This window comes from Rutilus rutilus, assembly GCF_951802725.1.
Source record: "Rutilus rutilus genome assembly, chromosome: 20".
Taxonomy (NCBI): Eukaryota; Metazoa; Chordata; class Actinopteri; order Cypriniformes; family Leuciscidae; genus Rutilus; species Rutilus rutilus.
In genome coordinates, this window is record NC_140225.1 from 2,490,836 (window position 1) to 2,503,126 (window position 12,291).

The window sequence follows — 12,291 nt, forward strand, 5'->3', positions numbered from 1 at the left end:
CTTAAGCACGTTCACACATGTGCACTCTTCAAAAACGGTGCTTTAAATCTCTTGACAAACTAAAAGACGTAAATTACATTTGTATGTATTCTAAATAAAAGATACAGATTGTACTGAATGTCAGCTTGCTTATTTTGCTCAAGAATAAGGATTTATTGAGTCCATGTCATACAAACAAGAAACTTCTAACCACAGGTCGAGAGCCGTCGCTCCAAACACACAAGTTTGCGAAGCTGTTTGCGAGTGTTCGTTAGAACGATGGTTTTGGGAAAACACAGACTCGTTGAACTGCTGATAACGACGGAACTTGCGACCATAGTTGGCTACCGATGCTTTCGGGAAACACATCCCAGAGCGTCACTGACAGACTGGGAAGAGAGGAGCTGCAACAATGGAGAATATGGGGAAAATAATGATCGTTCAAGCATGAAAACCTAATCTAGTAGAGCACAAAGACTGGGTGTAAGTTTATATGTGTGTTGTGTGTGTACAGAAGGAGATGTGTGAGCTTCAGCGGAGGCTGGAGGAGCTGCAGGAGCAGAGCAGAGCTGTGGAGGAGGAGCTGGAGGAGCTGGAGGAGCCCGTCCTGAGAGCCTGTGATTCGGCTCAGCTGCGTCTGATGGCTCGAGCGCTGGAGGACATGATCACCTCTGAACATCGGCCACAGATCAGCCTGTCTCCACCGGCAGCGATCATCAGGTGAGGGGAAGTGGACCTCAGGGTTCCCACGGGTCCTTGATAGAGATGCGCGGATGAGCTCCCAATCCGCAGCCAAAAAACAAACCATCCACCCGCACCAATCATTTTCTCTGATTTAAGTATCCGCACACGACTCGCACCCGACGGTCAAATTACAATTATTCTTTTTTGTTGTTACGCGTGATTATAAATGGATGATCATCACCTTCAACAGCGGACTCGGCGACGGTTGATGCGCGCATCTCTAATGGTAACATAATACACTGATGAATGAGCGCTGCTTTTACTGTAAATGAACATTTCTTTAAAACAAAATTTATTTGACACAATTTCATTTTCTTAATGGCATAAACAGACTTTACTCCCTTGAAACTTAAACTGGAATGTCACTGTTTCTGTCACTGCGAACAGGCGAACACACACACACACACACACACACACACATACACGCGCACACAAACACTTCACAGCCGTTGCATATTACATACCCAGCACTTGATTCATCCTCGTTAACCACTTCGCTAAAACTCTCCCACATGGTACTTTTCTTTCTTTCTTTCTTTCTTTCTTTCTTTCTTTCTTTCTTTCTTTCTTTCTTTCTTTCTTTCTTTCTTTCTTTCCTTTCTTTCCTTTCTTTCCTTTCTTTTGTTTTGTTTTTAATTCTTCTTTTTTACTTCACTCTCGGACCTGCTCCGTTTCTGCTTAAAAAAGCTGACCCTGCTGTATATCTTAAAGAGAGTGCAAATTAGTGCCTGTCTGCCTGCCTTACATTTTAGACATGCTCATATTTTAGAAAATGTAGTTCATATTTTCGTTGATAATGATTTATCATATCCACCGAAATGAATCGTGACCCGACCGAAATGAATCAGAATGTTATTTTTATTACTTGACCCGCCCGATCCGCGGATATAACCGCGATCCTAGTCCTTCACTAGTCCTTGAAATCCTTGAAAGTTTGTGAATCTGGGAAAAAGAATTCAAGGCCCTGGAACCTTTTCAAGGCCCTTCAAACCTTTTAGGTCAAAGGTCATTGAAAGTGCTTGAATTTATTTTGTGCAAAAAAAAATTCATATTATTCTCTCCGGTCCGCTAATGTGTTATTTCGCCAACACTTCGTGGCCTATGCACACTAGCTTGCTTGATTTACGTTAGTTACGCGCAATTACGTGTTACGTTAAGTGTTTCCCGAGTGAGGTACTTTGTGTCGTACGTTGCCATGACGTTCACGCTCGCACAAAACTACTACGGTGGAACCTGAACGTTTGTTGTTGGACAACAAATGTGTTCCCACATTAAGTCCTTGAATTTGAGGGTATTGGACCTGGAAAGTCCTTGAAAGGTCCTTGAATTTGATGTTAACCAAGGTTTGGGGACCTGCCGAATGTGTAAAAAGTGGTTGACGAACAAAATTATATCACTGAATAAGAGACAAACATATAGCAATTGTCTTTGATGAGGTTTATTTTCTTGCAAGAGAAGTTCAGCAGTCGTACAGTCTCACAGAGTGGCTTCAGAGTGTGACCGTGATCCTTCCTCCTTTATAGTCTTGACTCCCAGTATGTTATCTTTCTAGGCCAATGATGGTGTTTTCACCCATATGTGGGACTTGTTCATCATACTGTGTCCTTGAGTGCGGGCCCTCCGGTCACGTACCAACACTCTTTACCATTCCAATACAGTTCCACAGAATAAGGATTGTGTGTGCTCTTTTACTGTTTACAATATGTCAGAATTTTGTAATAAAATATCCCAAAATCACTTGCACAGTGTGATATATTTCCTGCAGTTGTGTACTTACAATATCCCAAAAGTTCCCAAAGGTTTTTAATTTCCAATTTTAAATAATGGCTCGTCCCTGGTCATTTGTCGCCTGTCAATGATGTAATATCCGCGTTATCCCTGGTTTCCGCTCGTACTGCCATAGTAACCATGGCGACAGACGTGGACAACTGCGTTACGTCTAGCGGCGCTCTCACACTGTTGTTTCGTTCAAACATTATGGACCATGGCAAGCAGACTTTGGGACAAAAGGAGAACTAAAACGAGGATCAATATCAGCGTGGCGTTTTCGAGATGCCGAGAGCTAGCGTCCGCGGCTAACCTCGACTTGACAGAGACGCCACTCTTGCATGTACTTTATTAGACAGGTGAGCAAATGTACATAAAACTAATCAGTGTTATATAGCTCAACATGATGGAATGTTAGAATATGATCAGTATGTTATTCTAATGTTGATCTAGCTTAATGCTAGTCTCATTCAGCCAACAAACTAACACATAGAATAACATTCAACACACTCAAATGCAGTTTAGTGTGATAGTGTAGAGCAAGTGAAACAGCGTTGCGTTACCTCACAAGTTTCATTCGTCTAATAAACTGCCCTGTGTGAGTATTATTCAGCACTTGTGGGTAAGTTAGTTCGGTGGAATGAAATGTCCTCATTCCTTTATATCCGCGGGACTCGCGTGTGGCGCTGAGATCTGTCTCTCATTAGCACTCGCGCCCTGCTTCATACCAGTCATGTTAAAAACATCAATGTATTCACTCATCCATAAACATTATTAGATCCATCGGCATGACGACAAGTTCCATAATTCCGCTTATGCGTCATCAACCGACGCCTTTGTTATTGTAAGAGGTTAGCGACCCCTAGCGGCGGAAAAAATTACATATTGTAGCTTTAAAGATAAGATTTCTTCCACAAGGCACAAATATTTACATAAAATGTGTGTGCATGAAACCCTGTTTCAGGGATTTGTTTATTTTCTCGCACTTTTGGCAGTTGAGCGTTATAGCGCTCACTTACTGGAGTCTGGAGTCATTATGGGCTGAACATTTACACACTACCAAACCTGTCACGCCGCTAACGGACAAGACCACAATTCATTTGAAGGCAACATGTTTGAAAAAGTGCAGATGTAAATGAGGTTTGCAAGCTACAGGGGAGGGATGATTTTCAGCAAATTTTACAGGTTTAGAAAATAAATTAATAATAATAATAATAATAATAATAATTTATTTTATTAATATTGTTATTATTGTTAATAATAACAAAGCAACAACAACAACAGAAATAATAATAATTTCAATAATAAAACTTATTACTCTTGGTGTTATTGATAATAACAACAAAATCATATTATTGTTTATTATTATTATTATTATTATTATTATTATAGTGATTTAATTGATTGGTGATTCTTTTTTATTATTGATGATATATCACTATAAATATCACTAATAATCATTTAGATATAATATCACTAATAATCATTTATTATGATTTACAATTGATTTATTATTATTACTATTATATATATTATTATACAGTGAGGAAAATAAGTATTTGAACACCCTGCTATTTTGCAAGTTCTCCCACTTAGAAATCATGGAGGGGTCTGAAATTGTCATCGTAGGTGCATGTCCACTGTGAGAGACATAATCAAAAAAAAAAAAAATCCAGAAATCACAATGTATGATTTTTTAACTATTTATTTGTATGATACAGCTGCAAATAAGTATTTGAACACCTGAGAAAATCAATGTTAATATTTGGTACAGTAGCCTTTGTTTGCAATTACAGAGGTCAAACGTTTCCTGTAGTTTTTCACCAGGTTTGCACACACTGCAGGAGGGATTTTGGGCCACTCCTCCACACAGATCTTCTCTAGATCAGTCAGGTTTCTGGGCTGTCGCTGAGAAACACGGAGTTTGAGTTCCCTCCAAAGATTCTCTATTGGGTTTAGGTCTGGAGACTGGCTAGGCCACGCCAGAACCTTGATATGCTTCTTACAGAGCCACTCCTTGGTTATCCTGGCTGTGTGCTTCGGGTCATTGTCATGTTGGAAGACCCAGCCTCGACCCATCTTCAATGCTCTAACTGAGGGAAGGAGGTTGTTCCCCAAAATCTCGCAATACATGGTCCCGGTCATCCTCTCCTTAATACAGTGCAGTCGCCCTGTCCCATGTGCAGAAAAACACCCCCAAAGCATGATGCTACCACCCCCATGCTTCACAGTAGGGATGGTGTTCTTGGGATGGTACTCATTCTTCTTCCTCCAAACATGTTTAGTGGAATTATGACCAACAAGTTCTATTTTGGTCTCATCTGCCCACATGACTTTCTTACTTAAGACGGGCCTTGACATGTGCTGGTTTAAGCAGGGGAACCTTCCGTGCCATGCATGATTTCAAACCATGACGTCTTAGTGTATTACCAACAGTAACCTTGGAAACAGTGGTCCCAGCTCTTTTCAGGTCATTGACCAGCTCCTCCCGTGTAGTTCTGGGCTGATTTCTCACCTTTCTTAGGATCATTGAGACCCCACGAGATGAGATCTTGCATGGAGCCCCAGTCCGAGGGAGATTGACAGTCATGTTTAGCTTCTTCCATTTTCTAATGATTGCTCCAACAGTGGACCTTTTTTCACCAAGCTGCTTGGCAATTTCTCCGTAGCCCTTTCCAGCCTTGTGGAGGTGTACAATTTTGTCTCTAGTGTCTTTGGACAGCTCTTTGGTCTTGGCCATGTTAGTAGTTGGATTCTTACTGATTGTATGGGGTGGACAGGTGTCTTTATGCAGCTAACGACCTCAAACAGGTGCATCTAATTTAGGATAATAAATGGAGTGGAGGTGGACATTTTAAAGGCAGACTAACACGTCTCTGAGGGTCAGAATTCTAGCTGATAGACAGGTGTTCAAATACTTATTTGCAGCTGTATCATACAAATAAATAGTTAAAAAATCATATATTGTGATTGCTGGATTTTTTTTTTTTTAGATTATGTCTCTCACAGTGGACATGCACCTACGATGTCAATTTCAGACCCCTCCATGATTTCCAAGTGGGAGAACTTGCAAAATAGCAGGGTGTTCAAATACTTATTTTCCTCACTGTATATATTATTATACATTTTAACCATTTAACACTAATAAATAATTATTTACTATGATTTACTATTGATTTACTACTACTTCTACTATTATTTTTTATTATTATTATAGATAATAATTATATCTATTTAATATAATGTATTCAAATATATTATAATATGTTTAATATATTTAAATTTTAATTATGATGTATTATTATGATGATGATGATTATAATAACAATAATGATTATTTATGATTTACCATTGATTCATGATTTACTATTATTATTAATATAATTAATTATAATTATAAGTGGAAGTTCGAGTACATAATCTGATACCTTTGTGATGCAATCAATTTGTATTAATATTAAAATCTCTCTTCATATTGACCTCTTTCTGTCACTTTTTGTATAATTGCTGTCTTCTGTCTGTCAGGTCAGGGCAGAACAGAAACCGAAAGCTGATATTTTAAAGCAAATGAATGTGTACAGTCCCGTCACAACATCAGATGTGACACTTTGACACTTTGAGATTGACGTGCTTCAGTTGAATCTCAGTTTCTGGTGGAAAAAACGAAGGGCATCAAAACTTCTGCCTCTGAGCGGAGAAATATTGAACTCTAGATTGCCTGACTCTGTTTGGTCTCTCACAGATTGATTTTGATGCATATGTAGATTTATCAGAGGTACGGTGCAGATTGAGGTCATAACATTGAGCTGAGCTAAACAAACCCTGCTGAGAGATTGATTTATTTTCTCCTGCAGTGAGGGCCGATTTAAAGTGAGTTTTGAGGAGAAGCAGCTGAGTCCACATGGACTCTTCAGTGCTATTTTTGCTCGTGCAATCCTCTCTCCCTTCATCTCTCTTTTATTGTATTTTTACCCTTCTGGAAATGAGACGCACTTTTCAGCGTGGTTATGAATTTTTATTGCTTTCAGGCTTTACAGATCCTCGTGTGGTTTCTGTCCAGAACCTGTGCGTAATGTTTAAGAAGAACCTCTCAAGGCTCCTGATGAGAAAAAGCTGACATTTTAGACCTTTTCTCAGTCTGAGATGTTACTGAAATCATATCCAGGGATCTGTATATAACCAGCAGGAGGCGCTTTATGCATTTGTTTAATAGACAGACGAATTGAAAGATCGCATGTGTGTTTGAATCGAGATCACAGCCTTTTAAAGATGAAGACTTTGACAAAATCATATCGCAACTTTCAGATCTGTGATGGCGCTGACCCGGAGAGAGTCGTCATGAAGCAGCTTCGCAGTCTTTTCAACCTCATAGTGTCATTATTTCTGTGATGCAATAGTTAAAATTATCATAGAAGTACTGGGATAAAAGTTTAAAGTTCAAATATGAACACTGATGTCTACGGTAGAGATCAAAATCAGCTTTTGATAGAAATTTGGTGCCGTATGTATGACTTTATTGTTCACATCTCATTATTGTCAGCATTACTGACGGGGTTTATTTACCTTTCAGACTTCAGGAGCAGGAGCGAACGCTGAGTTTGTCCATCAAAGAGGCAACGGCTAAAGTAAGTCCACATCTTAATCACATATTAATCGAACCAGTCAACACTATATTTAATAAGTGTTAATGTCACGTAATTATAGGTCATAAAGAACATTCCTGTTAGTTGCATGAAATATTACAGATTTTGTTTGCAATTTGGGTGAGATGTTTCATTCACAACCTCATAATGCACGAATGCCAGATTAATGCACTTGTTTTAAGCATAAACCTCATTAGATTTAGATTATATACTGTATCTCACAACGCAACGCACTCGACTTCACCTTTCATTTCCAGTGTGATGAAAGAACAGTAAATTATCTCAGCCATGATTGTCAAGTGACTCAATATTTGATTATATTGACCATTATTTTTGTATTTTCATAAGATTTTATTAAAAATGCAAAATAACCATTCTGATAACTGGACAAGCAACATAATAAGTTCATATGACAACAATGTAGCTCAGTACAATGTAAAAATGCATTTTAAAAAACTTTTTTGCAGCATATACTGTATTATCCAGACTATAAGGTGCATTCTTGAGAGAAAATTGCATTGGTGAAGAAGTCACATTTTATTATTACATATTCATAAATAATGTAAATAAACGAAATGTTTACAAGCATTATAAACTCTAGAAACATGCATTTTAGTTCCCCTCACTCCACAACAGGGCCGGTTCTAAGGTCAGTGGATATTCGGGGCTTTAGCCCAAACTAAAATTGAGTATTTTTATTTAAAGTGAAATAATGTGAACTATTTGCATATATTTATATATATATTTTTTTATTATGCATGCATTCTCTCTAAATGAATCAAGGAAATTATAGCATATTGTCAATTCAAAAAGGCAAAATTTTAGAGTAATTTGCGTCACCGGATACTGTCGGTAGTTGAACATTTCTATTGTAAAACAGTCAAATATTAAATGTTTGTCTACTTACATTTTACCAGGCATTCGTTCACTTCTTTAATCATTCTGACATTGATGAGCGAGACCGCTGAACTTTTAGTCTTCTTAACACCAAACAGAGCGGTGCGTAATGCATCAGAGCAGCATCAAGAATATCAAATATATTGCAGTGAATCTCTTGTTTGCATCTTAAGTTTATTGCCAGTAATAATGACAGGTTTGCGAAAGTGTAGAACTCTGTGAGCTCGTGCAAAACACATCTTCAGCACAGCGACTCATTTAACCGCCTCTGATTGGCCGATGCGTCCAACAGACATGTCTGTGATTGGCTACAATGCTCAACGCTGCAAAATCACGTCGTAAGTACCTTTAATGCAAAGGGGAAAATATAAATAAAACTGTAATATGCACTTTTCATGATTAGGTAATCGCGGCTGCTGTAATCTTACTCACATTTGTTTTTCTGATTAATTGTTTTGCTCTATGAGAAAGACAAGGTGACAAAATATTTGGGGCTTTACTAAAAACATTCGGGGCTTAAGCCCTCTTAGCCCAGCCCTAGCGCCGCCCCTGCTCCACAACAAATACTTTAAATGTAATGGTTTTCAGAACAGAAATAAAAAAGTATAAAGTCGCATTACTGTGGTACTGGTGTCAGTTCCTGTTGCAATAAATTGTGATGTGTGAGAGTTTGGCTAGTTAACTTCTGTAAGCTCTCCCACCACAATCTGAGACAAAATTAGATGCTTTCCTCCTGTGAGCAGCATGGAAAATTGTCATTTAGCTCTCAGTGTGTGTGTGTGTGTGTGTGTGTGTGTGTGTGTGTGTGTGTGTGTGTGTGTGTGAGCTGGTGTCAGTGGGATCGGTGTGGCTGCAGTGTGAGCCTCGGGCTCAGAGAGTGTGTGTTGGCACCGCGGGTTGGATCTGAGCTGCCTGAAAAATGGCACAGTGTGACTTTGCCCTCTGGTCTGCCATTATCTGATGCACAGCTTCGGCACTTCTGGCTGCGTCTCTCAACCACTCTCACTTCGGGAGGTCTGTTGTGTCTCTACTGTGGCATCTGGTCCATGATTACAGACTTCCAGAATGTTCTGTGGCATGTTCGGTGAATGCTATTTTATTTTATTTTATTTTATTTTATTTTATTTTATTTTATTTTATTTTATTTTATTTTATTTTATTTTATTTTATTTTATTTTATTTTATTTTATTTTATTTTATTTTTTTATTTTATTTTTTTATTTTATTATTATTATTATTATTATTATTATTATTATTATTATTAAAAAAAAATTCACTTACCGAAAAGTTAAATAAATAAATAAATAAAATAAATAAAATAAAATAAAATAAATAAAATAAAACAAATTAAATACAACACATACATTTGTGCCTTAAACTTTATAAGAGAATATCTTAAATAAAATAAAATAACAAAATAAAATAAAATACATCATACATTTGTCACATTTTGATTTTATTTTAATTAGATATTCTTTTAACAAAACATTTTATGTGGCACAAATGTTTTTTTTAATTTTATTACCGAAAAGTAATGTAAAATAAAAAATACAATAAAAAAATTAAATAAAAATAATTTAAATCAATTAAATACAAATTAAATTTGTGCCATATTTTTTAAGATTATCTTAAATCAAATAAAACATAAATGAAAAAATAAATAAAATAATAAAAAATCCTACATACAAGATACATTTGTGCCACAAACTTTTTAAGAGAATATCTTAAATAAAATAAAATAAAATAAAATACAACATACATCTGTCTCAGATATTTATTTATTTTATTTTATAAGATATTCTATTAACAAAACTTTTTATTTTAATTATTATTATTTATTTTCACAAGATGTTCTCCTAACAAAATAATTTATGTGGCACAGATGTGTTGTATTCAAGATTTTAATTTAATTAATTAATTTTTTTTAACCTTTTCTTTTACTCTTAACAAATAAACTTTATATGGAACAAATTGTATGTTGTATTTTAGATTATTATTTTATTTTATGCAAGAAATTCTCCTAACAGAAAAAGTTGATGTGGCCTGTCCATCCATCCATCCATCTTCTTCCGCTTATCCAGGGCCGGGTCGCGGGGGCAGCAGTCTAAGCAGAGATCCCCAGACTTCCCTCTCCCTAGACACTTCCTCCAGCTCTTCCGGGGGGACACCGAGGCGTTCCCAGGCCAGCCGGGAGACGTAGTGTATCCAGCGTGTACTAAGTCTTCCCCGGGGTCTCCTCCCAGTGGGACGCGCCTGGAACACCTTCCCGGGAAGGCGTCCAGGAGGCATCCGCAACAGATGCCCGAGCCACCTCAGCTGACCCCTCTCGATGTGGAGGAGCAGCGGCTCTACTCTGAGCTCCTCCCGAGTGACCGAGCTTCTCACCCTATCTCTAAGGGATCGCCCAGCCACCCTGCGGAGAAAGCTCATTTCGGCCGCCTGTATCCGGGATCTTGTCCTTTCGGTCATGACCCAAAGCTCATGACCATAGGTGAGAGTAGGAACGTAGATTGACCGGTAAATCGAGAGCTTCGCCTTGCGGCTCAGCTCTTTCTTTACCACGACAGACCGGTACATCGACCGCATTACTGCAGAAGCTGCACCGATCCGTCTGTCAATCTCCCGTTCCATCCTTCCCTCACTCGTGAACAAAACCCCAAGATACTTAAACTCCTCCACTTGAGGCAGGAACTCTCCACCAACCTGAAGTGGGCAAGCCACCCTTTTCCGACTGAGGACCATGGCCTCGGATTTGGAGGTACTGATTCTCATCCCAGCCGCTTCACACTCGGCTGCAAACTGTCCCAGTGCATGCTGAAGGTCCTGGTTTGATGAGGCCAACACGACAACATCATCTGCAAAGAGCAGAGACGAAATCGTGTTGTCACCAAACCTGACACCCTCCGGCCCCTGGCTGCGCCTAGAAATTCTGTCCATAAAAATTATGAACAGAACCGGCGACAAAGGGCAGCCCTGCCGGAGTCCAACACGCACCGGGAACAAGTCTGACTTACTAACGGCAATGCGAACCAAGCTCCTGCTTCGGTCGTACAGGGACCGGACAGCCCTTAGTAAAGGACCCCGGACCCCATAATCCCGGAGCACCCTCCACAGGCTGCCGCGAGGGACACAGTCGAATGCCTTCTCCAAATCCACAAAGCACATGTGGACTGGTTGGGCAAACTCCCATGAACCCTCCAGCACCCTGTAGAGGGTATAGAGCTGGTCCAGTGTTCCACGGCCTGGACGAAAACCACACTGTTCCTCCTGAATCCGAGGTTCTACTATCGGCCGTATTCTCCTCTCCAGTACCCTGGCATAGACTTTCCCAGGGAGGCTGAGAAGTGTGATCCCCCTGTAGTTGGAACACACCCTCCGGTCCCCCTTCTTAAAAAGAGGGACCACCACCCCGGTCTGCCATCCCAGAGGCACTGTCCCCGACTGCCACGCGATGCTGCAGAGGCGTGTCAGCCAAGACAGCCCCACAACATCCAGAGACTTGAGGTACTCAGGGCGGATCTCATCCACCCCCGGTGCCTTGCCACCGAGGAGTTTATTGACTACCTCGGTGACTTCAGCCCGGGTGATGGACGAGTCTACCTCTGAGCCCTCAGCCTCTGCTTCCTCAATGGAAGACGTGACGGCGGGATTGAGGAGATCCTCGAAGTATTCCTTCCACCGTCCAACGACATCCCCAGTTGAGGTCAACAGCTCCCCACCTCTACTGTAGACAGCGTTGGTAGGGCACTGCTTCCCTCTCCTGAGGCGCCGGGCGGTTTGCCAGAATCTCTTCGAGGCCAGCCGATAGTCCTTCTCCATGGCCTCACCGAACTCCTCCCAGGCCCGAGTTTTTGCCTCCACAACCACCCGGGCTGCAGTCTGCTTGGCCTGCCGGTACCCGTCAGCTGCCTCAGGAGTCCCACAAGCCAACCAGGCCCGATAGGACTCCTTCTTCAGCTTGACGGCATCCCTTACTTCCGGTGTCCACCACCGGGTTCGGGGATTGCCGCCTCGACAGGCACCGGAGACCTTACGGCCACAGCTCCGAGCGGCCGCTTCGACAATGGAGGTGGAGAACATGGTCCACTCGGACTCAATATCTCCAACCTCCCTCGGGATCCGGTCGAAGCTCCGCCGGAGGTGGGAGTTGAAGATCTCTCTGACAGGAGATTCGGCCAAACGTTCCCAGCAGACCCTTACAGTACGCTTGGGTCTGCCGAGTCTGTCCAGCTTCCTCCCCCGCCATCGGATCCAACTCACC

General features: G+C 40.5%; 1 protein-coding gene across 2 annotated transcripts in view; it reads left to right on the forward strand.

Moving 5' to 3' along the window:
* The window catches only part of disc1 (DISC1 scaffold protein), a 59,521-nt gene that overhangs the window by 16,498 nt on the left and 30,732 nt on the right, over positions 1-12,291 (forward strand). For both annotated transcript variants that reach the window (XM_084391288.1, XM_084391287.1), the window contains exons 6-7: positions 494-699; positions 7,061-7,115. In XM_084391288.1, coding sequence (XP_084247414.1) covers positions 494-699; positions 7,061-7,115 — 261 coding nt within the window. The remainder of the gene's footprint in view (positions 1-493; positions 700-7,060; positions 7,116-12,291) is intronic.